Here is a 25,392-nt window from a genome sequence, read left to right on the forward strand (position 1 = left end):
CAGCAAGCAGGCAAGTAGATTATCCATATAATTCCCGCAGATTTCACGTTGTTTTTATTTTTAGGTCCTGGGAGAGCGAGCAAGGCTGGCTGGCTCGCTCCTCGGAGGAAGGGCAGTCGGGAGGCGGCGTGGGTGGGCGCTGGAGGGCGCCGGATCCATGACCTTTCCAGGTTGCGCCTTGCGGTGCGCGGGGCTGCTGCTGTTCCGCCGGATTCCCTGGGAAAGGACCCGAGGCAGGATCGAGGCGTCCCCGGCGCATCAGTTTAGCCAGCTTGGTGCATTATGTTCTCTTGTCTCTCTCTCTCTCCCCCCCTCCATGAATGTCGGGCTTGTGAGAGCAGCAAGCCTGGATCCAGCGCCAGTGCTCTCTGTAAGATTTTGTCTTGGGGACCGATTCTGACGCAGGGAATCGGGAAATGAAACATCAGATCGCTGGCTTCCTGTGATGCGCCTTTGATTACGCAAGCGTCTTACTGCCCAGTTTCGAATCGGTGTGCCGCACCGAAAAGCACAGATGAGGCTATAAGCAACGTGGTGCCCTCCGGAGGTTGCTGGGACTACAAATCCCATCATCCCTGCCCGTCCACCATTCTGTCTGGGGTTGATGGGAGTTGGGAGTCCAGGCAACATCTGGTTACCATGCAATGTGGCTAGATAGCTCAGTTGGTGGAGCATGAGACTCAGGGTTGTGGGTTTGAGCCGCACCTTGGGCAAAAGACTCCTGCACTGCTGCGGGTTTGACTAGATGACCCTTGTGGTTCCTTCCAGCTCAACGATTCTATGATCTGTGGGCAGGTAGTTGAGTTCAGGATGTTATGTTTTGCTGCCAGTGGTTACATTTGTGCTGGGCATCCTGCAATGCGTGCCCAAGGAGTGTTTTGTTGATTAAGTCTTTCCCAATGAAAAATGAAAGACTTGTTTGCATGTTTAGTGGCAATCTGGATAGTTGCCAGAGAGACCCCAGTATTCTCTTCTACATCATGGTAAATCATTTCTGTTGCAATACAAAAAAAACCCCTCCATAAATTCCTGACTCATTTGCTGGTCACAGCAGCTCTGAGATATACAGAGAGCAACATCACTAGGGATTTCCCTGTGAATCTGGGTCGCCAAACTCAACATGGTAGCCTAGTGTATTTCAGTGGCTGTTTATGGTGGATCTGCATCTTCATATCATGATGGGAGTGGTTTGTCATGGCTCCTTTGAGCAGAGAAATCTTTTGACTCCCGAAATGTGAAAACTATGCATGAACGTGGATGGCAACCTCAGGACAGCTAAGTGAGATTGTAGTACACTGCACAAACAAGCAAGGTGTGAAATTGTATTTGCTGCGCTTATTCCCAAAACATCTGTTTCTGCAAGCTGAGGGCTGCAATATTTTAACATCAAGTTTGCCATTTGGCTGATCTGGCCAGGTCTGTGTTTTGCAGTTGCTGTCATATGGGTATACTTGAGAAGGCAGAGTTTCTCAGCAATTCTATATGCTTCCACTTAAAAGGGGGGGGGGGTTTGCTAGTAGCGGAGAGAATCTGAAAAGTCTGGCCAACTTGTGGTTGAGCACTTTTTCGTGACTGCTCCTAAAAATGGAAAGTTTGATTCATTGTTGGCCATTTGTTTTATAATTTTCTGATATATTATGCCTTTACATTTTTTTTAGGAAGTGGTGGTTTATAACTATTTGCAAAAAATAAAATAAAGTTATAAGAAGCTGCTGTACTGAATTGAGCTAGTGACTGCAACTGCCTATTGGGCATGTTCAGTGCATCTCTGCTGTTTACTAAACTGTCCCAACACAAAAAAGTGTTAGATCCCTTTATCTCTCCTTCTGTATAATCCACAGGTGCAGCCAGTGGACATTGCTGTCCTAAAACAATGTTGGCATGGCGTATGTGGGGTAGACTAGTTTGGAATAGGTTTTTTAACTGTATTTCAAGGTATCCCCTGGATTCCTTGAGAGGTTGGGGTTCCCCAGTGGGAAGATAAGTGATGGCAAACATGCTTCTTTGAAGAAACCAGCATTCAACCATTCTTGATCTTCCTGTCTAGTGTCCTGCCACTGGGTATGCCCCAAGGAATTAAAACTATATTCCCCATGGGCAGTGTCCAAAATTAGCCAGGCACATTTTGTGACTGGTGCAACCAGTCTGGTAAGTTTCTCCATTTCTGCCTATTCCCTATGTTTTTGTATCCATCCTTCCTTTGCTGGGCCTGTTTTAATGTGTTGTCAACCGCTTTGAGATTTTTTTCCTTTAAAATATAAAGTGGCGTAGAAATGGAAATGAACTTCATTGGGAGGAAATGGCTTCGAGACATTATGTGGTGGCAACTGTAACAAAGGTTTAAGGCGGTATTTGGCGATTAGCTTATATATCCGTGTTTCTAACCCTGCCCATGGGTGATGATGAGAGCAAGGGGGAGAGGTGAAGTTTAACACCAGAGCCTAGGATTTGCCGATCAGAAGGTCGGCGGTTCGAATCCTGTGACAGGGTGAGCTCCCGTTGTTCGGTCCCTGCTCCTGCCAACGTAGCAGTTTGAAAGCACGTCAAAGTGCAAGTAGATAAATAGGTATCGCTCTGGTGGAAAGGTGAACGGCATTTCCGTGCGCTGCTCTGGTTCACCAGAAGCAGCTTAGTCATGCTGGCCACATGACCTGGAAGCTGTACGCTGGCTCCCTCGGCCAATAAAGCAAGATGAGCGCTGCAACTCCAGAGTCGTCCACGGCTGGATCTAATGGTCAGGGGTCCCTTTACCTTTACTTGCTTCAGCTAACACACTTTCTTAGCCTAGTTCCCTCCAGGTGTTGTTAGACTACAGTTCCCCATAGTGTTCGCCAGCATGACCAATGGTCTGCCATAAGGTGAGTCCACCCAAACTTGGAAGGCACCAGCTTGGGGAAAGCTGAGCGAGACTGTCCCCTGCCCATCACAGGACAACCAGCCACCAACAGGCAGAACTGTGCACCAACTTGCCTCTCACCACCCCCACCAAAAAAACAACCCCAAGGGCCTTCCATTACTACTAACTGCCCTGTTGCAAGGAAGATCTGGTGCTGACTCATATGGTTGTTTTCCTTTAGAGCGTGTCGTTCCTTTATCTATCGCATTTTGTGTATGTTGTTAGTCACTAGTCAACAAGCAGGACATAAATCTAATTGATCAAGCCCATCAGAGGTGACCAACGTTTGTATCTGCAGCCACGATGCTCCTCTGGTCCCAGAATCCTCTGTGTTGTGCAGGGATCCCTTGCATGCAACTCAGTAGGAGATGGATTCCCCGAAATGAGGAGGGTTGAAGAATCAATGGTGTTGGTGAACAAAAGTTTATCTGTTGCTGCTCAGATACCCTGGGAACTTCCTACCTTGGCAGTTGTTCGACCTTAACCCATGTTTGTGGTTCAGCTTCCTGTTGCACTCATAATTCAAACGAAACACATCTCAGATTGAGTTTTGAAATGAGTTGCTTTTGTACCCCCGTCCTCCTCTCTCTTTTTTAGTGGAAATATCACATTTCGCAAGAACCTGCGAGAGTGTTATGTTTCTGCTCTTTTCCTTCTTTTTGCAAAAACCATGGGCCTATTGTTCAAAGTGGAATTGCAGTACATTCCCTTAGGGAGGCTCAAGGGGCATAATTTGGTTTGGTTTGGGGTTTTTGCTTGCTTGTGCCACTGTTACTCACATTTGGGATCTAGAATTAACAACTGTCGCTCACAGTCTGCCGGATCAGATTGGCTCACCATGACCGCAGTGAGTTTTTACCTTCCCTAGTGACATATGAACCATAGAATCATAGAGTTGGAAGAGACCACAAGGGCCATCGAGTCCAACCCCCTGCCAAGCAAGAAATATGCAGTGCTCCCCCCCCAAAAAAAATGTTTAGGGGTACTCTCATTTTGATTCAAGAAAATCACCATTCGGGGGAAATCAAATTGGGATAATTAAATACACTAAACGGACAAAAGTGCAAAGATTCGCAAAATGTTTTGGGGTATGCGTCCCTTCGTCCCCCCAGAAAAAAGCACTGGACACATGCCATAGCTTTATTGCTTTACCAGCCATCCCACAACCTGTGGCTAATAATAATAATAATAATTTATTATTTATACCCCACCCATCTGGCTGAGTCTCCCCAGCCACTCTGGGTGGCTCCCAATCAAATGTTAAAAACAGTACAGCACTAAATATTAAAAACCTCCCCAAACAGGGCTGCCTTCAGATGCCTTTTAAAGATAGGATAGCTGCTTATTTCCTTCACATCTGAAGGGAGGGCGTTCCACAGGGCGGGTGCCACTACCGAGAAGGCCCTCTGCCTGGTTCCCCTCTCACAATGAGGGAACTGCCAGAAGGCCTATAAGGATGCACATTATAGTCCAAAACCTCAGGAGGGCACCAAGTTTAGGGAAGGCTGATTTTAACCACCTAGATCTAGTTTACTTCTACATGTGTTTCCTGTTTTATAGTGTGGCTGGAGACATGTGTTTTGTGCCTTGGGCAACTCACTTAAACTTGCCCACTAGGCTATGTTCAAGGAAGCTGCCTCCAACATGGGCATGAAAATACTTTCAATTCCCATCTCCACAGGCTTTTTACATGCCAATACAGTGCTCACTTCTTCCCATCCGTAGCTAAGATGCAATCAGAGCAACAAGGAATAAATGATTACTGGAGGGTGGAACATACCTCCTTGTATGTGTTCAACTGCTTTTGCCTTTCCTGGTGGGTTGGGTGGAGACTGTGAGGATGTTTTGTTGGCAGTTTGAATCTGCGCGACGGGGTGATCTCCCGTTGCTCTGTCTCAGCTCCTGCCAACCTAGCAGTTTGAAAGCACACCAGTGCAAGTAGATAAATAGGTACCACTGTGGCAGGAAGGTGAACGGTGTTTTCATGTGCTCTGGTTTCCGTCACGGTGTTCTGTTGTGCCAGAAGCAGTTTAGTCATGCTGGTCACATGACCCGGAAGGCCGTCTGTGGACTAACACTGGCTCCCTTGGCTTGAAAATGAGATGAGCTCCGCAACCCCACAGTTGCCTTTGACTGGACTTAACTGTCTGGGGTCCTTTACCTTTAGACCCTTTAAACTACATCATCCATGCTTGCCAAACATGGATCATACAAATGGCACAGGGACCAGATTAGGAGCAGAATACATTTCTGGCAGGTGGGTTTCATAGAGCGAAGATGCAGAATGGACCTGAGGTTCTTTACCATGTTTCTCCAGTATGCTGTATTTTGACCCTCTTTGCTTGTTTAAACTATGCCCTGCACAGGTGTCTTCTGGCCAAAATAAAACAACAGAAATAATTCGTGGAGCTTTTTAAAAAAAATCTAAATCATAGCAGCAGCATTCACCCACAATGCTCACTTTGCAGTTATAGCTTTCATTCTCTCTGCAAGAAGAAGAAGAAGAGTTTGGATTTGATATCCCGCCTTTCACTCCCTTTAAGGAGTCTCAAAGCGGCTAACGTTCTCCTTTCCCTTCCTCCCCCACAACAAACACTCTGTGAGGTGAGTGGGGCTGAGAGACTTCAAATAAGTGTGACTGGCCCAAGGTCACCCAGCAGCTGCAGGTGGAGGAGCGGAGACACGAACCCGGTTCCCCAGATTACGAGACTACCGCTCTTAACCACTATACCACACTGGCTCTCAGCAAAGCTTTAAGGCCAGAACAGCTCTGAGCCTCTGGAGCAGCTATGGTCAAGGACCTGTTCTCCACTATGCAGTCGTACCTTGGATCTCAAACGCCTTGGCTCCCAAACAACTGAAACCCGAAAGTGAGTGTTCCGGTTTTGGAACGATTTTCAGAAGCCAAACATCCGGTGTGGCTTCCGATTGGCTGCAGGAGCATCTTTCAGCCAATCGTAAGCCGCGTCTTGGTTTTTGAACAGTTCAGGAAGTCGAATGGACTCCCAGAACACATTCTGTTCAAGAACCAAGGTATGGCTGTAGATGTCTTTCTCTGCTATAGCATGGACACCTTGAGGAGGCTTGCTGTGGAGAACATTGCCCACAACTGGGCTCATATGGGAGCTGGCTTTCTCTGAAGCATGTTGGTCCCAAGTCATAAAGAGCTTTCAAAGCAAGAAGCAGCCCTTAGAATTGAAGCCGGAAGGCTGGCTCATAACCAATGTCTACAAGAAAGAGGGGATATGTTCTGTCTCTCCCAAGAGGTGGGCAGCCATATTCTAATAGACTCTATGTAGTCAGATCATGCCTGGTTGCTGCAGTGAGTTTGAAAATTCATGGCATAAATCCAGTAGATGTTGCTTGTTCCTTAGTCAGCTGGCTAGTTGAGCTAATTATTAACCTGAGGTCAGACCTGGGAAGTCAGTTGAACTGCAGATATTTCTCTGACTGCTTCAGTCTTTCCCCTTATGTGATCTTTCCTGTATGTCTGCTCTTACAGTCATGGCAGATCAAATTAGACGTGAGGGTGGCAACCTATGTTTGGAAACATTTCTGCCGGAATCATGTATAGTGGGATCTGATTCTTCATGTCCAAAAGAGGCACAGGTTGAAGGGAACCAAAACCTTTGACTGCACTTGCTTCCAGGGTCTTCTAGCCCAGCTGTGCTGATATCTGGCATTGGATCTAGGCTTGGAGAAAAGAGTTTGAGCAGCAGAGACCACAGAGAGATAAGATGGAGAAGGACTTGGCTCTCTTTAAATCTGACTCTCCACTTCACTGCAGTTGTCTTCCCTGGTCACTTATAATTTAACTGCTGGTGTTACACCAACGCTGACCCTTGATTCAACGTTCACAATTACTAGAGCTATGAGAGACCTGAGAGAAGTATCATAGTAGATACATATTTCAAGAAAGTCCAAAATAGTGGTAGAACAAGCTTGTGCGAAGTAACAAAAATTCCCAAACAAATCTTAAAACATTGTATCCCACTTTTGAACAGAGAGAATCTTGTGGTGAAATTCTATGTAGAGTTCTTGCCCTGTTGTTCGCTACAATAATAATGCATACAGTGGCACCTCGGGTTACAGATGCTTCAGGTTACAGACTCCGCTAACCCAGAAATAATACCTCGGGTTAAGAACTTTGCTTCAGGATGAGAACAGAAATTGTGCTCCGGCGGCGCGGCGGCAGCAGGAGGCCCCATTAGCTAAAGTGGTGCTTCAGGTTAAGAACAGTTTCAGGTTAAGAACGGACCTCCAGAATGAATTAAGTTCTTAACCTGAGGTACCATTGTATTTGGTGCAGACAGAATACTTACGTATGACTAGTTTTAACCATGGTTTGTTGCCTTGCAGTGCAACCCTAGGCATGTCTACTCAAAAGAAAGCCCCATTGAGTTCAGTGAGACTTAATCACAGGTAAACGTGAATAGTACAAGGTGTGACCGGTATGTTCGGTGAATGGTCACAGGAATCGAACAGCGAGAAATATTTGAACATACAATTGGCATCGGAAACCCACGAAATGCGCACAGTTATATACAGAAATGAAGCTGTAACTCGAAAGACAGTGTATGAGTGGTTTAAGCATTTCCGTGAAGGGTTGCAAACTATCAAAGGGTTGCAAACCATCTGGCAGACTGTTGACGGGCAGAACGGCAGCAAATGTCGACAGAGTTTGTGAGTTATTGATGCAGAATCGGCGTTTGTCCATCTGAGTGACGGCGGAAGAATTGCATATTCTGCGTGAAATCCTTACTGAGTTGTCCCACCCTCCATATTCTTCCGATCTGGCCCCACTGGATTTCTTCCTTTCTCCAAAACTGAAATCTGTACTGAAAGGGCACAGATTTCCCAACATTTCACACATCCAAGCTGCTGTGATGAGGGAACTGAAAGCAGTACGAAAAGAGGACTTCTCCAGAAGTTTCCAACAGTTCTATGGACGTTGTCAACGTTGCATTGTATCAGAGGGGGCCTACTTTGAAGGCCTGTAGGTTTTCCCAGTAGTGATGTATGGAAGTGAGAGCTGGTCCATAAAGAAGGCTGATCGCCAAAGAATTGATGCTTTTGAATTATGGTGCTGGAGGAGACTCTTGAGAGTCTCATGGACCGCAAGAAGATCAAACCTCTCCATTCTGAAGGAAATCAGCCCTGAGTGCTCACTGGAAGGACAGATCCTGAAGCTGAGGCTCCAATACTTTGGCCACCTCATGAGAAGAGAAGACTCCCTGGAAAAGACCCTGATGTTGGGAAAGAAGGAGGGTGCAAGGAGAAGGGGACGACAGAGGACAAGATGGTTGGATAGTGTTCTTGAAGCTACCAACATGAGTTTGACCAAACTGCAGGAGGCAGTGGAAGACAGAAGTGCCTGGCATGCTCTGGTCCATGGGGTCACGAAGAGTCGGACACAACTAAACAACAACAAGGCCTGTATGTTCAAATATTTCTTGTTGTCCTATTTCTGTGACCATTCACCAAACTTTCTGGTCACACCTTGTATATTGCAGCCTCAATCCTGGTTAGGACCCCCAATTTGCAGTGCAATAGGAACTTTGAAAACTGCCTTCCCCCAAGTTGGACCCATAGTCATCAAGCTCAGTATTGTCTACACCACAGTCTCCCACAACTCCTACCTGGAGATGCTGAAGGTTGAACCTTGGAGCTTCTGCTAGCAAGGCATTTGCTCCGCCACTGGGCCACAAATCATGTTGCACTTTTGTTGTGGTGACCCTGCTCGCCAGAAGTCATGTCCAGGAAGGCAGCACTCAGTGATACTACCTTCTTCTCACATTGCAACCAAAGAGTCTGGGGAGACAGAGAAACCCTGAACCATGGTTAATGCCAACCATGGTTTGGTCAAATCATTTCAAACCATGGTTTTCTATCCTGCTTTGCAGCCAGTCTTTAGCTGTGGCTTAGCTACTGTGACCTATTTTAGCCACACTTAAAGGAAACAATCCATGGCTAAGCATTATGTTTCCATAGGGGCCGAGTAGTAGACACACTCATTGAAGTTTCCTCCCATTGCAACTTCCTGGCGTGTGATCACCATATGTTCTTAACCGTACAGTACAAGTCACAAGATGTAGCCTCACTGGAAAGCATGCATTGGATTTCAGAGCAGTTGCATGTGTTACCACTATCAATTGTAGCAAATCCAACCAGTTGTATGGTTTCAAGTTGCTCACAACTTGGCACCAGGTGTCACGAATCTTTTGCATGCACTTTCTGTTTTCTTTCTGTTTGTTGCCCTGAACTATTCAAGATATCTATTTATTTGCTCTGTCTGTTTGTTGTGGCGCAAAGAGAGCTCCTGTTTCCTGACCAGCTATAATCTTCTTTGTTTAGCTGTAATGTTTTCTTTATGTTTTTTTTGTTTGAGAGCAGAGGACAAAATGCCTTGCTCTTTCTAACAGCAACAGAAATGTGCTATAATGTTAAATTGCCCATTCATTCATCGGGCTAATTAGCAGCTAAATTAACTGGTGGAATTGACTCCCCACCCCCATTTTCTGAATAACAATGCACAGTCCTGATTCCCGATAGAATATTGACTCAGTTACATAATTTGACATGGGTCACTGCTGAGCTAAGTATGATCTAGACAGTATTCTGTCCAAACATTGAGCCATCTTTAGCTGTCTGGCTGTTTTAAATTTGGAAATGACAGCCTTCGTTTTGAAAAGGATAGCCTTGTTCTGCTCTGGTATTAAGGGACGCCTCTAGCAATTGTTCTGCAGAAGTGCAGCATGGCAGGCTGCTAAAGTTTACCAGCGTGAGAGCTATTTGCAGAAAACTTCATGTGCTTGGTAAGCGCAAGACAAATTTAAGGCATCCCTTTAAAAAAATCACAACAGTAACTAAGACTGCAGCCCCACAGTCAACAGGGGAAGCCCCATTGAACTCTGTGGAGCCTGCTACTGAGCTTTTACAAATTAATAAAATTTATTAGTTGCATGTTACCTGAAGGTTTCAAAGTGATCTACAGCAATAGACACATAATACCATAAGGCAGGCATGTCCAACTCCCAAGAGACTGAGATCTACTGCCACTATTTAAAAAACTGGCAGTAATCTACCACTTTGGATTCACCAAAGTTGTTGAGCTTTTATTTGGAGAGCCAGAGCTGCTGGGATTCTCTTGGGGAGCCAAACGAACAATAAGGATCACACGATCAACCAGGATTGACCAGGGATGCACCCGATCGACCAGTAATTCACAACCAACCAGTTGGACATGCCTGCCATAACAGAAGGAAAACGGGGGGGGGGTGTCTACAGTGTATCAATATGTCATCTAATATAACATTTGTGAAAAAATAAACACAACATAAAAGGTAAAGGGACCCCTGACCATTAGGTCCAGTCGTGGCCGACTCTGGGGTTGCGGCGCTCATCTCGCTCTGTAGGCCGAGGGAGCCGGCGTACAGCTTCTGGGTCATGTGGACAGCATGACTAAGCCACTTCTGGCGAACCAGAGCAGCGCATGGAAACACCGTTTACCTTCCCGCCAGAGCGGTACCTATTTATCTACTTGCACTGCTAGGTTGGCAGGAGCTGGGAGCTCACCCCGTCTCGGGGATTCGAACCGGCGACCTTCTGATCGGCAAGTCCTAGGCTCTGTGGTTTAACCTACAGCGCCACCCGTGTCCCTAGAAAACACAACATACCTGCCAATAAAAAAACAACATTAACTATACAGTGGAACCTGGTTCTCAAACTTAATCCGTTTTGGAAGTTCATTCAACTCCCGAAACTGAGGCGCGGCTTCTGATTGGCTGCAAGAGCTTCCTGCACTCAAGTGGAAGCTGCGTCGGACATTCGGCTTCCAAAAAATGTTCAAAAGCTGGAACACTTCTGGGTTTTTGGCGTTTGTGAGCCAATTTGTTCATCAACTAAGCTGTTTGAGAATCAACGTTCCACTGTACTAAACAAAGAGCTACTCTCACCCACCAATTAGCAGATAAGCAATTATTCCACTTCTCCCACTTTTAACCCCCCTACCCTAGCCAAAAGTCTGGTATCATAGAATTGTAGAGTTGGAAGGGACCCCAAGGGTCATCTAGTCCAACCCCCTGCGATGCAAGAATCTAAACTCAAGCATCCATGACAGATGGCTTAAAGACGTCCAAGGAAGGAGAGTCTACAACAGGCTTCCTCAACCTCAACCTCGGCCCTCCAGATGTTTTTGGCCTTCAACTCCCATGATCCCTAGCTAGCAGGACCAGTGATCAGGGATGATGGGAATTGTAGTCTCAATATATCTGGAGGGCCAAGGTTGAGGAAGCCTGGTCTACAACCTCCCAAGGGCCAGCTGTTGCAAATAATCAGTTTGTGGGTCCATCCTCCTCCAGAGATGGTCCAACATCTCTTTTCTCCCCTTCAGAGAGGAGCAGGAGTAAGGTAAAGCAGGAAGATGGTTGTTGTTGTTTAGTCGTGTCTGACTCTTCGTGACCCCATGGACCAGAGCACGCCAGGCACTTCTGTCTTCCACTGCTTCCCGCAGTTTAGTCAAACTCATGCTGGTAACTTCGAGAACACTATCCAACCATCTCATCCTCTGTCGTCCCCTTCTCCTTGTGCCCTCCATCTTTCCCAACACCAGGGTCTTTTCCAGGGAGTCTTCTCTTCTCATGAGGTGGCCAAAGTATTGGAGCCTCAGCTTCAGCATCTGTCCTTCCAGTGAGCACTCAGGGCTGATTTCCTTCAGAATGGATAGGTTTGATCTTCTTGCAGTCCATGGGACTCTCAAGAGTCTCCTCCAGCACCATAATTCAAAAGCATCAATTCTTCGGCGATCAGCCTTCTTTATGGTCCAGCTCTCACTTCCATACATCACTACTGGGAAAACCATAGCTTTAACTATACGGACCTTTGTTGGCAAGGTGATGTCTCTGCTTTTTAAGATGCTGTCTAGGTTTGTCATTGCTTTTCTCCCAAAAAGCAGGCGAGGAAGATGGTTTTATCTGCTTTGCAGTTGGTCTGGGTACCACTCCTTTCCCGGGGGTGCAGGACAGAGCTCGTGCATAGTGTTACACTATGACACCCAAGTAGCAAAATCTGAGTTGGTTCATTGCATGAGGTTTAACTAATAGGATATATGCGCATGAATAGTGCTAAAGGGGAAAGTGTGTTCCTTTTGCTTTGCTACGAGATAGACATTCGTTTCAACAGACATTTCACATGGGACGTTCTCATTCTTTTCTTCTTACATGGGATAGACCTGAAAAAATGCTGTCAATCAAAATGCTTCCAGTCAATTTGACTGGCTGGTTACTGCACTGCAGCCTTAAACTTTATTTTTAAAGCCTCTTTCAGATGCATATTCTTTATCTCAAAGAGTTAAAAGGATGTCGGTGAAAAGTTGTTGGGGTAACTAATTCCTCCTGTCCTGCACTCCTGATCATGAAGCACTGGAAACATTGAGTGTGGATCATTACTAAGCAAATCATTTGGAAGCAGCAAGACTTCCCAAGAGAGGTTATGTTTTAGGAAAGCTTTTAAAGCTGAAATACATCTGTGGGTTAAACCACAGAGCCTAGGACTTGCTGATCGGAAGGTCGTCGGTTCGATCCCCGCGACGGGGTGAGCTCCCGTTGCTCGGTCTCTGCTCCTGCCAACCTAGCAGTTCAAAAGCACGTCAAAGTGCAAGTAGATAAATAGGTATCACTCCGGCGGGAAGGTAAATGGCATTTCCGTGTGCTACTCTGGTTCGCCAGAAGCGGCTTAGTCAAGCTGTACACCGGCTCCCTCGGCCAATAAAGCGAGATGAGCACAAGTCGATCACGACTGGATCTAATGGTCAGGGGTCCCTTTACCTTTACCTTTACATATTCTAGGCTGAACAGTGTGGCAGATCAAGACAGAAGTGTGGGCAGTTTTGCCATCAAGTTACCTAATTTCTCCTGCTTATAATAAACCATCCTCTTTGGACATATGACCTTTTATCTTATCACATTTTGGAAACACCCACCGGTCTTTTTTGGTTTTTAAGCTGGAGCCTCTGTTAGTTAGAGTTCTCCTAATTTATATTTAGCAAAGAACTTCTCTTTCATTTTTAGTCTTGTTTCAATTGGCACTCCTTCCCTTTTAACCTGGACGGTCCCCTCCTCCCTGCTAGCATGCTTTTGTCGATTTCCACACTTATCTGTGGTGTCACAAGAAAGACAAAAAAACTGGAGGCTTTTACAAGCATGAACTTGAAGCTTGTAAATGAGATGTTAATTGTTTCCCTGCCTTGGGAACTTGCGAGTGGGTTAATTGCGTTACATTTTAAGGCTCCTCTGAGCATTGGCAACCCATCTTTCTGCAATATCCTTTGTGCGGAGGCAGAAAAATATCCCAGATAATTTGTATCTCCTTAAAGGCAGCTATCTTGGTTTTAAAAACAGATGATGAAATTTGTTGATTGTACAAATGATCGTGTAGTGTTGTACCGTTGGATGTGGTGCCTTGACTGCCATCTGCAAGGGCCTCTTTTCCTTGAAAATGTGCCACCCCAAAAAGGTGCCCTGTTTTTTTTCATTAGGTGAACAGAGGGTTCATAGTATGAGTGAGAGTGAGCTGCTTCAGCTGCCTAAAGAGTCCATGAAGTATTAACTTAAAAAATAGGCATGTTGCTGTAGTTCCAGGGAAACATAAAGATATGAGCTTGCATGCTGTTCCCTTGTCCATCTGCTTTTATAGAATCATAGAATCATAGAGTTGGAAGAGACCACAAGGGCCATCGAGTCCAACCCCCTGCCAAGCAGGAAACACCATCAGAGCACTCCTGACATATGGTTGCCAAGCCTCTGCTTAAAGACCTCCAAAGAAGGAGACTCCACCACACTCCTTGGCAGCAAATTCCACTGTCGAACAGCTCTTACTGTCAGGAAGTTCTTCCTAATGTTTAGGTGGAATCTTCTTTCTTGTAGTTTGGATCCATTGCTCTGTGTCCGCTTCTCTGGAGCTTTTGCTTTCAGTGTTTTGCTTTTGCTTTCAGTGTTACCTTGGGTTACAGACGCTTCAGGTTACAGACGCTTCAGGTTACAGACTCCGCTAACCCAGAAATAGTACCTCGATTTAAGAACTTTGCTTCGGGATAAGAACAGAAATTGTGCAGTGGCAATGCGGCGGCAGCAGGAGGCCCCATTAGCTAAAGTGGTTCCTCAGGTTAAGAACCGTTTCAGGTTAAGAACGGACCTCCAGAACAAATTAAGTTCTTAACCCGAGGTACCACTGTATGCTAATGGCTTTAGAACCCCCCAATGGGATACATGCTAGAACATATAAGTGTATGACAAGTTCAAAGCAAGGTGGGTGGTATTGCACCTGTTAAATAGACATAGTTGGCAGCAGGGCTGGGTTTAGGTTTGATGAGGCCCTACGCTACTGAAGGTAATGGGGCCTTTTATATGTCCAGCTGTCCGAGGCAACAACTCAGTTCATGCTCAACACCAAACCACTTGCCTGCACATGGGTCACACTGAATGTCTTTGGTGGAAAAGCAGCTTGCCCATGGCCATCTAGGAGATCTGCGCTCTCCCATTTTTAACAAGAGTGCATTCCCAGTTACCAGGAAATGCTTTTTGCCACGTGAAAAAACAAATCCGTAACTTTATGGCTAAGCAGCATCTTGAACACAGGTATAAGGTCCATATTTTGTCCATTACAACACGCTGTCATTGCTGTGATTTTTAGAGCTAAGCTTCCTTTCCTTTCTGCCTTTTAGTGTCTGGTCCACTTGGCCATTAAACAAGTGATCAAGGCTTCACTCTCCATCTGCTATGTTCCTTCCACAAGCTGATGTGTTGTAAATCTGTATCCACTTCTTCAACCTTGAGGCTCCTCAAAAATGCACTTCCTCAAAGTGCTTCAGCTCAATGCTGGTTGGAGCCAAGATCTTAGAATCATAGAATCATAGAATCATAGAATCATAGAATCATAGAGTTGGAAGAGACCACAAGGGCCATCGAGTCCAACCGCCTGCCAAGCAGGAAACACCATCAGAGCACTCCTGACATATGGTTGTCAAGCCTCTGCTTAAAGACCTCCAAAGAAGGAGATTCCACCACACTCCTTGGCAGCAAATTCCACTGTCGAACAGCTCTTCCTGTCAGGAAGTTCTTCCTAATGTTTAGGTGGAATCTTCTTGTATAGCATCAACCTCACTACCTTGGAGCAAATGTCATAGACATTTTTAGAATTCAGCAAATACTGAAAATCTCTTTCCCCCTGCCCTGTATATTACACTGACTTACTCCTTGTCCAAATCCTATCCCCCTCTGTGCATTAGTTCTCATTGACCGTTGATGCCTATGAATGTTCCCAAGTCCTGGGAACATAGGTTAACTTGGTGTGTGTTCTTTTTAATCTCTCCTTGCTCTGCTGTTGCCTCATTTTCTGGCCTACAAGTTTTCATACTTTTTCTGGTTGCCTCTGTCTGTCTCTCAATCCAGTACCCCCCTTCGCTTCCCCTAGGGATGAGCTCACTTCTGCCACTGTTTCCTCCTTTGCTATAGTGCAAATACTACCCAAAACTTGGTACCCGTAAGGCTTGATCTCCCTGAAATCAGGGGTATTTTAGGATCAGATTTCTGCCACAGTGGTAAGATTTGTTCTGTGCCATGGTGATGGTTGTTTTCCAGCACTTAGGGTGCTTTTTCCATGGCTGTTACTAAGGTTACTTCTGCCGCATTCTGGAAGGAAAAATCCAACAGGTTTGGCGTAGGTGTTAAAGCATGTTAAGTGTCAGTTATTGTGTTTACGATTCAAAGAAGATATACCAGGGGTGAAATTTTAGGCAGGGAAGAAGACTGGTTGGTGCCCTTCATTGTGTTTTGTGATCAACACACAAGACGTAACCGGCTGTACTTTTGAATAAATAAGGTGTAATATTCATTGTGTCAAACCATAGATTTCAATGGAAGTCTCATAAAGTTCATCGAGAAAAGCAGACGACCCAGTGGATCAGTTCATTCTCTAGTCAGTTCATGCATGAGGTCCATACATGTATAAGTATCTATTCCACCTGTCTGTTCATAGAGTCCAATAATCCACATGAAGAGTTGTTACAGTTCCACAGAATCTAAGACAAGGATTTCCAGAATATTAGCCTTGTTTCGCCATCCTAGGCTTCATCATTATAACAGGCTCTAGGTAATGCGAATAAACTATTATCCTGTAATATTACATATGGTATATACAATTATTTAAGGTTTTTTATATTAATTTTGCTGTAAAAATGTGTGAGATTATGATATTGTATTTATTCACATTACCTAGAGCCTGTACTACTGATGAAGCCTAGGATGGCGAAACAAGGCTAATATTCCGGTGATAAGGCCTCTTGCTTGCCTGAAGCAAGTGTTTGTTGTGTGTGTGGATGCCTTTTCCATGGCTGGAATGTACAGTGATGAGTCTTGCATCCATTGCCCCGCCTACTTTTGCCTCTGGTCCCGCCCACCACTACTAGCATGTGACTCTTGGGTTGAGAGAGGTGCATGGTGACTTATTTCCAAATATATATCCAGGTATGAAGGTTTTTGTTTTCTTGTAAGATCAAAGATTGGAACATAAAGGATCCGGTGGAAAATAGCACTAGGGACATGGGTGGTGCTGTGGTCTAAACCACTGAGCCTTGGACTTGCCGATCAAAAGGTCAGCGGTTCGAATCCCCGCAACGGGGTGAGCTCCTGTTGCTCCTGCCCACCTAGCAATTCAAAAGTGCAAGTAGATTCAGGTGCAAGTAGATAAATAGGTACCACTCCGGCGGGAAGGTAAACGGCATTTCTGTGTGCTGCTCTGGTTTGCCAGAAGTGGCTTAGTCATGTTGGCCACATGACCCAGAAGCTGTCTGTGGGCAAACGCCGGCTCCCTCGGCCTATAGAGCGAGATGAGTGCCGCAACCCCAGAGTCATCCGCGCCTGAACCTAATGGTCAGGGGTACCTTTACCTTTACCTTTATGGCAGATCAGCAAGCCATTTTGCAAAATATTTTCTCCTTTTCTTCACTTGAAGTATCATCATTTTAGTGAATATCAATCCCATTTTCAGCAGCCTGCTTAAAATGTTGTAAGGTGCTTTTGTCTTTTCTTTTCACCTAGGAGAACAGGAGTATTTCATTACTTTCTCTTATTTTCAGGGACTTGGCGTTAGCACTGTCCTAATTATTGTCTTCTAGCAAGATACTTGGAGGTGCTTTTAACAAGTGTTCAAGTGTGTCAACATACCCTAGAGTTCTCCAGTCTTCACCTCTGGGTTTTGAGAAATCACTAATTGGACTGTGTGTGTAAATGCCTCTTGAGTGAATATGTATTTGTAGGCACACAAGATACCTGTGTGTTGATTCCCCTTCACAACAACATCCTATCAAGGCAATAATACCCTATTGAATTCAGGAGTGGTAGCTGTACTATAAATCCAGCCACTTGTGTTGTGGGAACGTAACCCCCACGTAAGTTAGGAGTCACCTGTACAAGTAGGACCTGCAACAAAAATGTGGCAAAGTAGAGGAGTCCTCTTGCTTAGGGTTTTATTCACCCCCTTTCCCAGGATACTCCATTCCAACCACCCCCACTCCCCAACAATTTGCATTCTGTGCCCAGTGAACAGTCTCAACCTCGTTGGGTCAGGTTGTTTTGGGGGGGGGGTGAAATATACTCGGAGACACGTAGTGATGTCACGGTCTTTATTTCAGCTCGTAACGGTGAATGAATTTCCCCCCAAACCTCAGGCTTTATATACATTATTTGCACAATGGGTCCTGTGTGATTGGCTGGCTTTGCTTCCCTCCTGGAGCCTGATTGGGCTGCTCCTGCAGGCCAATCAGTTGTTGCATTCTAGGATCCTACCGACCTAATAGGCTGAATAACTTCCTCCTGGGTTCTGATTGGGCTACTCCTGTAGGCCAATCAGATAGTTGCATTCTAGGATCCTACCTGCCTATTGTTCTAGGATCCAAGCTCAGTACATAACAGTGGGGTCTCTACCTTTCCTTTTCCCCGTTTCTTTGCACTTCTTCAAACCTTTAGGAAAATACTATCGGTGTTTGTTGTGGGGGAGGAAGGGAAAGGAGAATGTTAGCCGCTTTGAGACTCCTTAAGGGGAGTGAAAGGCGGGATATCAAATCCAAACTCTTCTTCTTCTTCTTCTTCTGTGTGTCTTACAGTTGCAGGCTCTACAGTTTTCACACTCAGTCCCCCAAAGTCTGGAGGTACCTCCTCAGAGAGACAAAGACTTCAGTCTACAGTCATAAAAGCTCCACTTGTTTTATTTGTGGATGCATGCAGCCTCCATTACGCTCGTAATATTGGTTTTAGGACTATGTGATCAGACTATATTAGTCTCATTGTTGGACTAACCCACTGTAGTCTACTCTGCTTGATGATAGCTCTCCAAGGTCTCAGGTAAAAAGTAAAGGGACCCCTGACCATTAGGTCCAGTTGTGATCGACTCTGGGGTTGCGGCGCTCATCTTGCTTTATTGGCCGAGGGAGCCGACGTACAGCTTCCAGGTCATGTGGCCAGCGTGACTAAGCCGCTTCTGGCGAACCAGAGCAGCGCACGGAAATGCCGTTTACCTTCCTGCCGGAGCGGTACCTATTTATCTACTTGCACCGGTGTGCTTTTGAACTGCTAGGTTGGCAGGAGCAGGGACCAAGCAACGGGAACTCACCCCGTCGCGGGGATTCAAACCGCCGACCTTCTGATCAGCAAATCCTAGGCTCTGTGGTTTAACCCACAGCGCCACCCGTGTCCCTAGAGTCTCAGGAATAGATCATATTTTCCATTGTCTGCCTGCCTGGCCCTGTTAACTGGGGGTACCAGGGTCTGAACTTGAGACTGTTTTGCCTAATTGAGCTGAGATCCCACTGGCCATTGTAAGAGAACAAGGGAGGTGTTCATGGTGAGCCCTCTTTTTCTAGAAAAAGAGCACTGATTTGGGTACCTCTTGGGTTTGAATTGCGCTTCTATGTTTAACAGGCTTTTGACAGCAACGGTGCCATAAAAATATTAAAGCTTCCTTCATACATGGATTTACATGTTGCCAGCGCCACTTTAGTGTTGTTGTTTTCTTCTACTGACAATCCTTTGGGGCGCATTCGAAATGAATTCACAGCAAACACTACCAGGTTTTTTGCTAGTAATAATCAGTGCTTTGAATGGGTCCTCTCATGTTAAGCAGCCTGGCACGTCTGCAAACTGACACATTTGAATGGCAGGTAGTGTAAATGCAAACATGCCTACAGCTCCTGGCCCTTTTCCATATCCCAGGCCAGTTTTTCTTTGGCTTTTACCTCCCCAGAAAAAACACAGTGGAAACTCGCCAGAGCACAAAGCGGCTTTTCATGCGCTTTCCCCTTTCGCCTTCTGCCCACATCATGTCTCCAGTGCAAGGAGCAGCGAGAGCACAAATGAGTTTATTTTCAGGGGTGCCTCTAGATTACAGCTCTTTAAAGGGACATCCTTCCCCCCAAATTTATTTCTTTTTCTACTGCTCCAGCCTCTGGCCTTGAATAGTGTCAGTGGAGGTTTTCAGCACCTAGCATTACAGTGGTACCTCGGGTTACATACGCTTCAGGTTACAGACTTCGCTAACCCAGAAATAGTACCTCGGGTTAAGAACTTTGCTTCAGGATGAGAACAGAAATCGTGCTCCGGCGGTGCAGCAACAGGAGGAGGCCCCATTAGCTAAAGTGGTGCTTCAGGTTAAGAACAGTTTCAGGTTAAGTACGGACCTCCGGAACGAATTAAGTACTTAACCTGAGGTACCACTATATTTGTTCAACGTACAGTGTTAGATGTGAACAGATGCAGGCAATTCATATAGGATGGGCTTGCAGTTACCAAGGTTCAACAGCAAGGTATACAGTAGACCCTCGGGTTACGTTACTCTCGAGTAACGTAAACTTTGGCTTGTGAAAGCGGCAAACCCAGGTTTTGGAACGGACTTCCAGAAGGTATTAAGTTTGAGGAACAATGTACCATTGTATCAAATCCAGTTGAATGTCCCTATTTTCATTGGAGAAATTTTGGAAGGTACTGTCATACACAGAGAGAGTTAATTGTGTCCAAGCCTGCTGAAGCACGCTCAACTTTGTGTTCAATTGCGACCTTCACTTTTGTCACATCTACCAAATATTTGGCACTAAGGTGTGCTTTTATACTGTGACCTCAAACTATCCCTCCTGGAATGAGTTGGAACGAAACCTTACTAGCTTCTGAGAAGTTTTAATAAGCATCCTTGACACTGGAGATGTTGCTACGTGCCTGGTTGCTAACAGGTCTATTTTAGAGTGACTAATTAAAAATGGTTATTAGCAAAATAAACAGGCCTCGGAATAGGAGTCGTTATCAAATGGTTCTACCTCATGTTTTCTCTGTGTGCGTAGGTGACAATGAAATGTGTTTTCTAAAAAAGCCTTACTTAGCGCAGTTTTGTAGAAAGCCTCCCCCAAAGGACATGATAGTTGAAATAAAAGTTTTTGCTGATTTTATTTTCTCCAGAGAAGTCACAATCTGTTAATTTTTATATTAACAGCCAACTTGAATTGCTGTTATATATCTCACAGTGTTTTTTACAGATATTAGGAGGCATTTTTAATTTATTGTTTATTAATTTACAAAGATTTTGTGGGGGGCAGGGGGGAGAAGGAATAGGTTTTTGGGTGAAAGGACAGCAAGCTCAGTTCTAGTACAGTGGTACCTCAGGTTACGGACACTTCAGGTTACAGACGCTTCAGGTTACAGACTCCGCTCACCCAGAAATACTACCTCGGGTTAAGAACTTTGCTTTAGGATGAGAACAGAAATCGTGTGGCGGCGGCGCAACAGCGGCGGGAGGCCCCATTAACTAAAGTGGTACTTCAGTTTAAGGTTAAGAACGAACCTCCAGAACGAATTAAGTTCTTAACCTGAGGTACCACTGTACTGAAAACAAATTCCTGGGCTAAGGTACACTTACCGTATTTTTCGCTCTATAGGACGCACCGGACCATAGGACGCACCTTGTTTTAGAGGGGGAGAGCAAGAAAAAAAAATCTCCTCCTCTCTGCGCAGCGCCCCTTCAGCGAAGCGGCAGGAGAAACGGAGCCCCTTCCATTTCTCCTCCCGCTTGGCTGAAGGGGCGCTGCACAGCTCTCCCTCTCTGCTGAAGCCAGGAGAGTCTTGCTCTCCCGGCTTCAGCAAAAGGAACCTGAAGCCTGTGGAGCGCAACGGGAACTTGCGATGCGCTCCGCAAGCTTCAGGCGGCTATTCCTGAAGCCTGGAGAGCAAGAGGGGTCGGTGTGTACCTACCCCTCTCGTTCTCCAGGCTTCAGCGAAGGCAACGCGAAGCCTCCAGAGCGTGGAGGGAGAAGCCTGCATTCGCTCCATAGGACGCACACACATTTCCCCTTAATTTTTGGAGGAAAAAAGTGCATCCTATAGAGCGAAAAATATGGTAATTCTGTTTTGTTCTTTGCCCCTGATGGTAGACCTTGAGGTTCTAAGGGGAGGAAACCAAAGTAGACCTCATAAGCCAGTATGGTGTAGTGGTTAAGAGCGGTAGTCTCGTAATCTGGGGAACCGGGTTCGCGTCTCCGCTCCTCCACATGCAGCTGCTGGGTGACCTTGGGCCAGTCACACTTCTTTGAAGTCTCTCAGCCCCACTCACCTCACAGAGTGTTTGTTGTGGGGGAGGAAGGGAAAGGAGAATGTTAGCCGCTTTGAGACTCCTTAAAGGGAGTGAAAGGCGGGATATCAAATCCAAACTCTTCTTCTTCTTCTTTGATTCTGCGTACTTCTGCAATAAGGTATCTGCTCTTGGCAACCTCCCACCACACAACTGTAGTTATCAGCTTTCCACTTCTCCCTCCCTTCAATCTGGCTCCTAGAAAGTCTTGCTGGCTTAAAAGTTTTTTCATGCCTGATGCACCAGACACTTCCAATAAAATGTTTATAGACCCTCCAAGTATCCCTATTTTCCAGAGACAGTCCCAGATTTACAGAAGCTGTCCCGTTTTCTGATTTGATCTCAGAATGCCCCGCTTTCCCTTAGGACGTCCCTATTTTCATTGGGAAAAAGTTGGAGGGTATGTGTTTCTGTAAAACCATCTCAGTAACCTCATACAATTGGCCTACTTTTATGTTGTGGTTTCTTCACTTAGTCTGGAAGTCAACCATCTTGCAAGGAGGGGATACTGTGTTAAACGACTCTGGTTTTTCAAAGTTTGTCTGATGGTCTCATATTATGAGCAGCCACTCACAGGACTGGGCAAGACCTATCACTAGTACAGCAACAAGATGTTGCGTAAGTTTTAAAAGTGCAGCCTGTCAATCGGTGTCATCATCATCATCATCATAAATTTTATTTATATCCTGCCCTCCGCAGCCGAGACCGGGCTCAGGGCAGCTAACACCAGATATAAAAATAATTGATTAAAATACAACTTAAAAACAAGATTAAAATACAGCATTAAAATGCAGCCTCATTTCAGTAGAAACTCAAATCAAAAACTTTTTGGGGATGAAAACATCAAAAACGTCATAGACTCAATGGGTCAAAATTTGCATTATAGAAACTTGAATTCAGAGGTCTGTAATGGCCCGTGTTTACACCACACAGACACGGAAAGGAGAATCTGAGGACTCTTCTCTGACAGAAAGCTTTGAGTAAGATTTTAGTGCTCAGCGGGTGAATAAAAACGTGTTCTTCCCCATGCCATTTTGCTTACTTCAGTATTTCTGACTCCAAACTCCCACTTTTGTTGCTTTTGTTGACTTATCTTCTGGGGGGAAACTCATAGATAAGAACTTGTCTTTCTGGTACTTGTTTGGTAAATTTTGAAACTTAAGGTACAGTCATTCCTCTTATCAGATCTGAGGTTGCAGGGAGTAAAAGCACTAGGTCAAAAGTGGACATTGTGCTTGCCTGGAGCATGTGGAACTTTTAACTGCAGGCTTGTCTGTTAGCTTTGTACTGTGTTACAAGTGCTTACATCTGCTTTTCCTATTTAGCATACTATATTATTTTACTTGGGACTCCAGGTGCGATTTTTTACCATATCCACTTACCTGGGAATAAGTCACGTTGAATTCAGTGGGGCTGAATTCCACTCTTTGATATGACAGTCCTCCATTACTGTATACAGTTATACCTCAGGTTACATACGCTTCAGGTTACATACACTTCAGGTTACAGACTCCGCTAACCCAGAAATAGTGCTTCGGGTTAAGAACTTTGCTTCAGGATGAGAACCGTGGTCTGGCGGTGCAGCGGCAGCGGGAGGCCCCATTAGCTAAAGTGGTGCTTCAGGTTAGGAACAGTTTCAGGTTAAGAACGAACCTCCAGAATGAATTAAGTACTTAACCTGAGGTACCACTGTAATTCCCAAAACTGGAAAAGACAGAGATAGTAGGGGTTTTGCCACTGCCGCCACCCTGATTTTGAGGCTCCAAGCCCAAGCTCTACTGTCTGGCAAAGGGTATATTGCAGATGAAATTTAAATTAGTTTGCTTCGTTCTAATTTGGCAAGCTTTGCTCAGCTTCTGGGCAACCTGTTTGAACCCGCTCAACTGTCCGAGGCAAAGTCAAGATTACAGTTTTCAAAGTGAGATGGAATTCAGCATCAGGCGTGCCAACTGAGGCTGCTAGCAGACTTAATGGAAAAGGGCTGTTACCCTCTTCTCCCTATCACATCCATCATCAAGGTTTTATATTCCTCCAATCCTAAAGGCTCTCTTTCTCTCTTTCCTAGGGTCCTGAAATTCAAGACGGCGGCTATTTGGACAGTGAAAGTGCGTACAGTGAATCGGATCTCTTTCCTGATGAAGACAACATGACCTTGGCTCAGCAGGAAGTCCACCATGAGTCCGACATGGACAGTGCCATTGAAAGCGCCCACAGCTCAGAGGCGTCGGATGTGTGTCGGAGTGAGGAGAAGGATGGCATGCTGGGTGGACTCTTCCTGCCTGGAGATAAGTGAGTACAAAGCTCTACATCGCATTTCCTATACAGTCATACCTCGGGTTGAATGTGCTTCGGGATGAGCATGTTCGAGTTGTGCTCCGCGGAAACCCGGAAGTAACAGAGCGCATTACTCCCGGGTTTTGCCACTTGCGCATGCGCAGAAGCGGCGAAAAGCGACGCGTGCGTGCACAGATGTGCCATCGCTGGTTACGTTTGCTTCTAGATGTGAACGGGGCTCCAGAACAGATCCCATTCACATCTAGAGGTACCACTGCATATACATCGACAAGATGTACAGAACAAAAGGCACTCGGCAGCGTGAAACGGGTGAATCGATGAGAGAAATAGGGGCTCTTGTGGAATAATTTCTTGCGAGATTATTTTTATTACGTGTTTCAAAAATACACAAATACAACGAATGAGTTGTAGAAAAGGAGTGAAAACTATCCTGTGGAATAATTGCGTGTTGTCCAAAACCTGGGGGTGGAGTTCTGCCCTTCCCCTTCCCCTTTTCCTTCCCCACGTACGGCCCCAAACTGGATTTCCCCATAAACCTTAGGGTGGCGGTCTGAACACTTCTCTTCTCCATTCACCCCTGTTTTCTCAAAGTGGGCAATGGGTGTGACCTACAGGCACTATTTGGCCTTGAATACGGAAGGCGTCCCATTCGAATTGCCTCTTTGCATGTGTTCTGACGTTCCTTTTCTCGCCCTGAGGTCCAGCCCCCTCAACCCTTCCGCGGCATCTGACCTCTCCACCTATTCCACTGCCTCCTTGATCAGTAACGAAGAACAGTTTGAAGACTACGGAGAAGGCGACGATGTGGACTACACTCCCAGCAGCCCTTGCCCCGACGACGAAAGCCGAACAAATGCCTACTCGGACCTTGGCTCATCTGTTTCTTCCAGGTTGGTAATTTGTGTCACTTAAACCGTATCCTTCCCTTCGCCCCCTGCTTCCTTCCTGGGGGTTGCAGAAACTGCCTACTTAATATATCCCAGAGACTTTTTTTTTTTGCAGTTACTTCCTTTTTCACGAGTATAAAATCCAGCTTTCGCCTCTGCTTTCGCCTTTGTTTGTTTTGTTTTTTTGCTTTGGAGAGAACCTTGCAACTATCTTTTCCAAACCCTAAGACAAAATTATGAGTCATGACACACAATGTAATCTCAAATTTACAAAGGTTTTCTTGTGTGTGCTGTGTTTTTTTTTAAAAAAATCACACTTTTTATTAAGTTTTCAGAAATTTAACACATTTCAATACACAGTAAAACATTTTTTTCTTTGTGATTTTTGTCTACTTCCCACCTCCTTTTCCATGGTGTTTTTGTTTCTCTCTCTCTGCTGCACCTTCTCTTCTAAATCTTATATCTTAACAACATTACTATAATCTTTTCTGTTGTTCTTCTTCTGTTCTTCTTCTGTTCTTCTGTTGCTCATAGTTTAAATCCTGCTCACATATCCATCATATAATAAAATTTCTTTAATTAGTCCGAAAAAGGCTTCCATTCTTCCACAAAACCTGCATCTTTAGGTTCTCTTATTTTGGTTGTTAACTTTGC

At 45.4% G+C, this 25,392-nt stretch overlaps 1 protein-coding gene and 1 long non-coding RNA gene across 6 annotated transcripts in view; both read left to right on the forward strand.

The window, feature by feature from the left end:
• The window catches only part of RAB11FIP4 (RAB11 family interacting protein 4), a 157,327-nt gene that overhangs the window by 108,549 nt on the left and 23,386 nt on the right, over positions 1-25,392 (forward strand). For 4 of the 5 annotated variants that reach the window (XR_014216743.1, XM_082212576.1, XM_082212575.1 and 1 more), the window contains exons 2-3: positions 23,622-23,845; positions 24,550-24,741. Coding sequence is in view for 4 of the 5 variants with exons in the window: in XM_082212576.1 (XP_082068702.1) it covers positions 23,703-23,845; positions 24,550-24,741 (335 nt within the window). In the remaining variant the exon portion in view is untranslated. The remainder of the gene's footprint in view (positions 1-23,621; positions 23,846-24,549; positions 24,742-25,392) is intronic. The other variant, XM_082212577.1, reaches the window with a different exon arrangement.
• Positions 1-25,392, forward strand: part of LOC309526663 — a 66,513-nt gene that overhangs the window by 14,031 nt on the left and 27,090 nt on the right. The gene's annotated exons all lie outside the window — the stretch shown is intronic.

This window comes from Podarcis vaucheri, assembly GCF_965113315.1.
Source record: "Podarcis vaucheri genome assembly, chromosome: 2".
NCBI lineage: Eukaryota > Metazoa > Chordata > Lepidosauria > Squamata > Lacertidae > Podarcis > Podarcis vaucheri.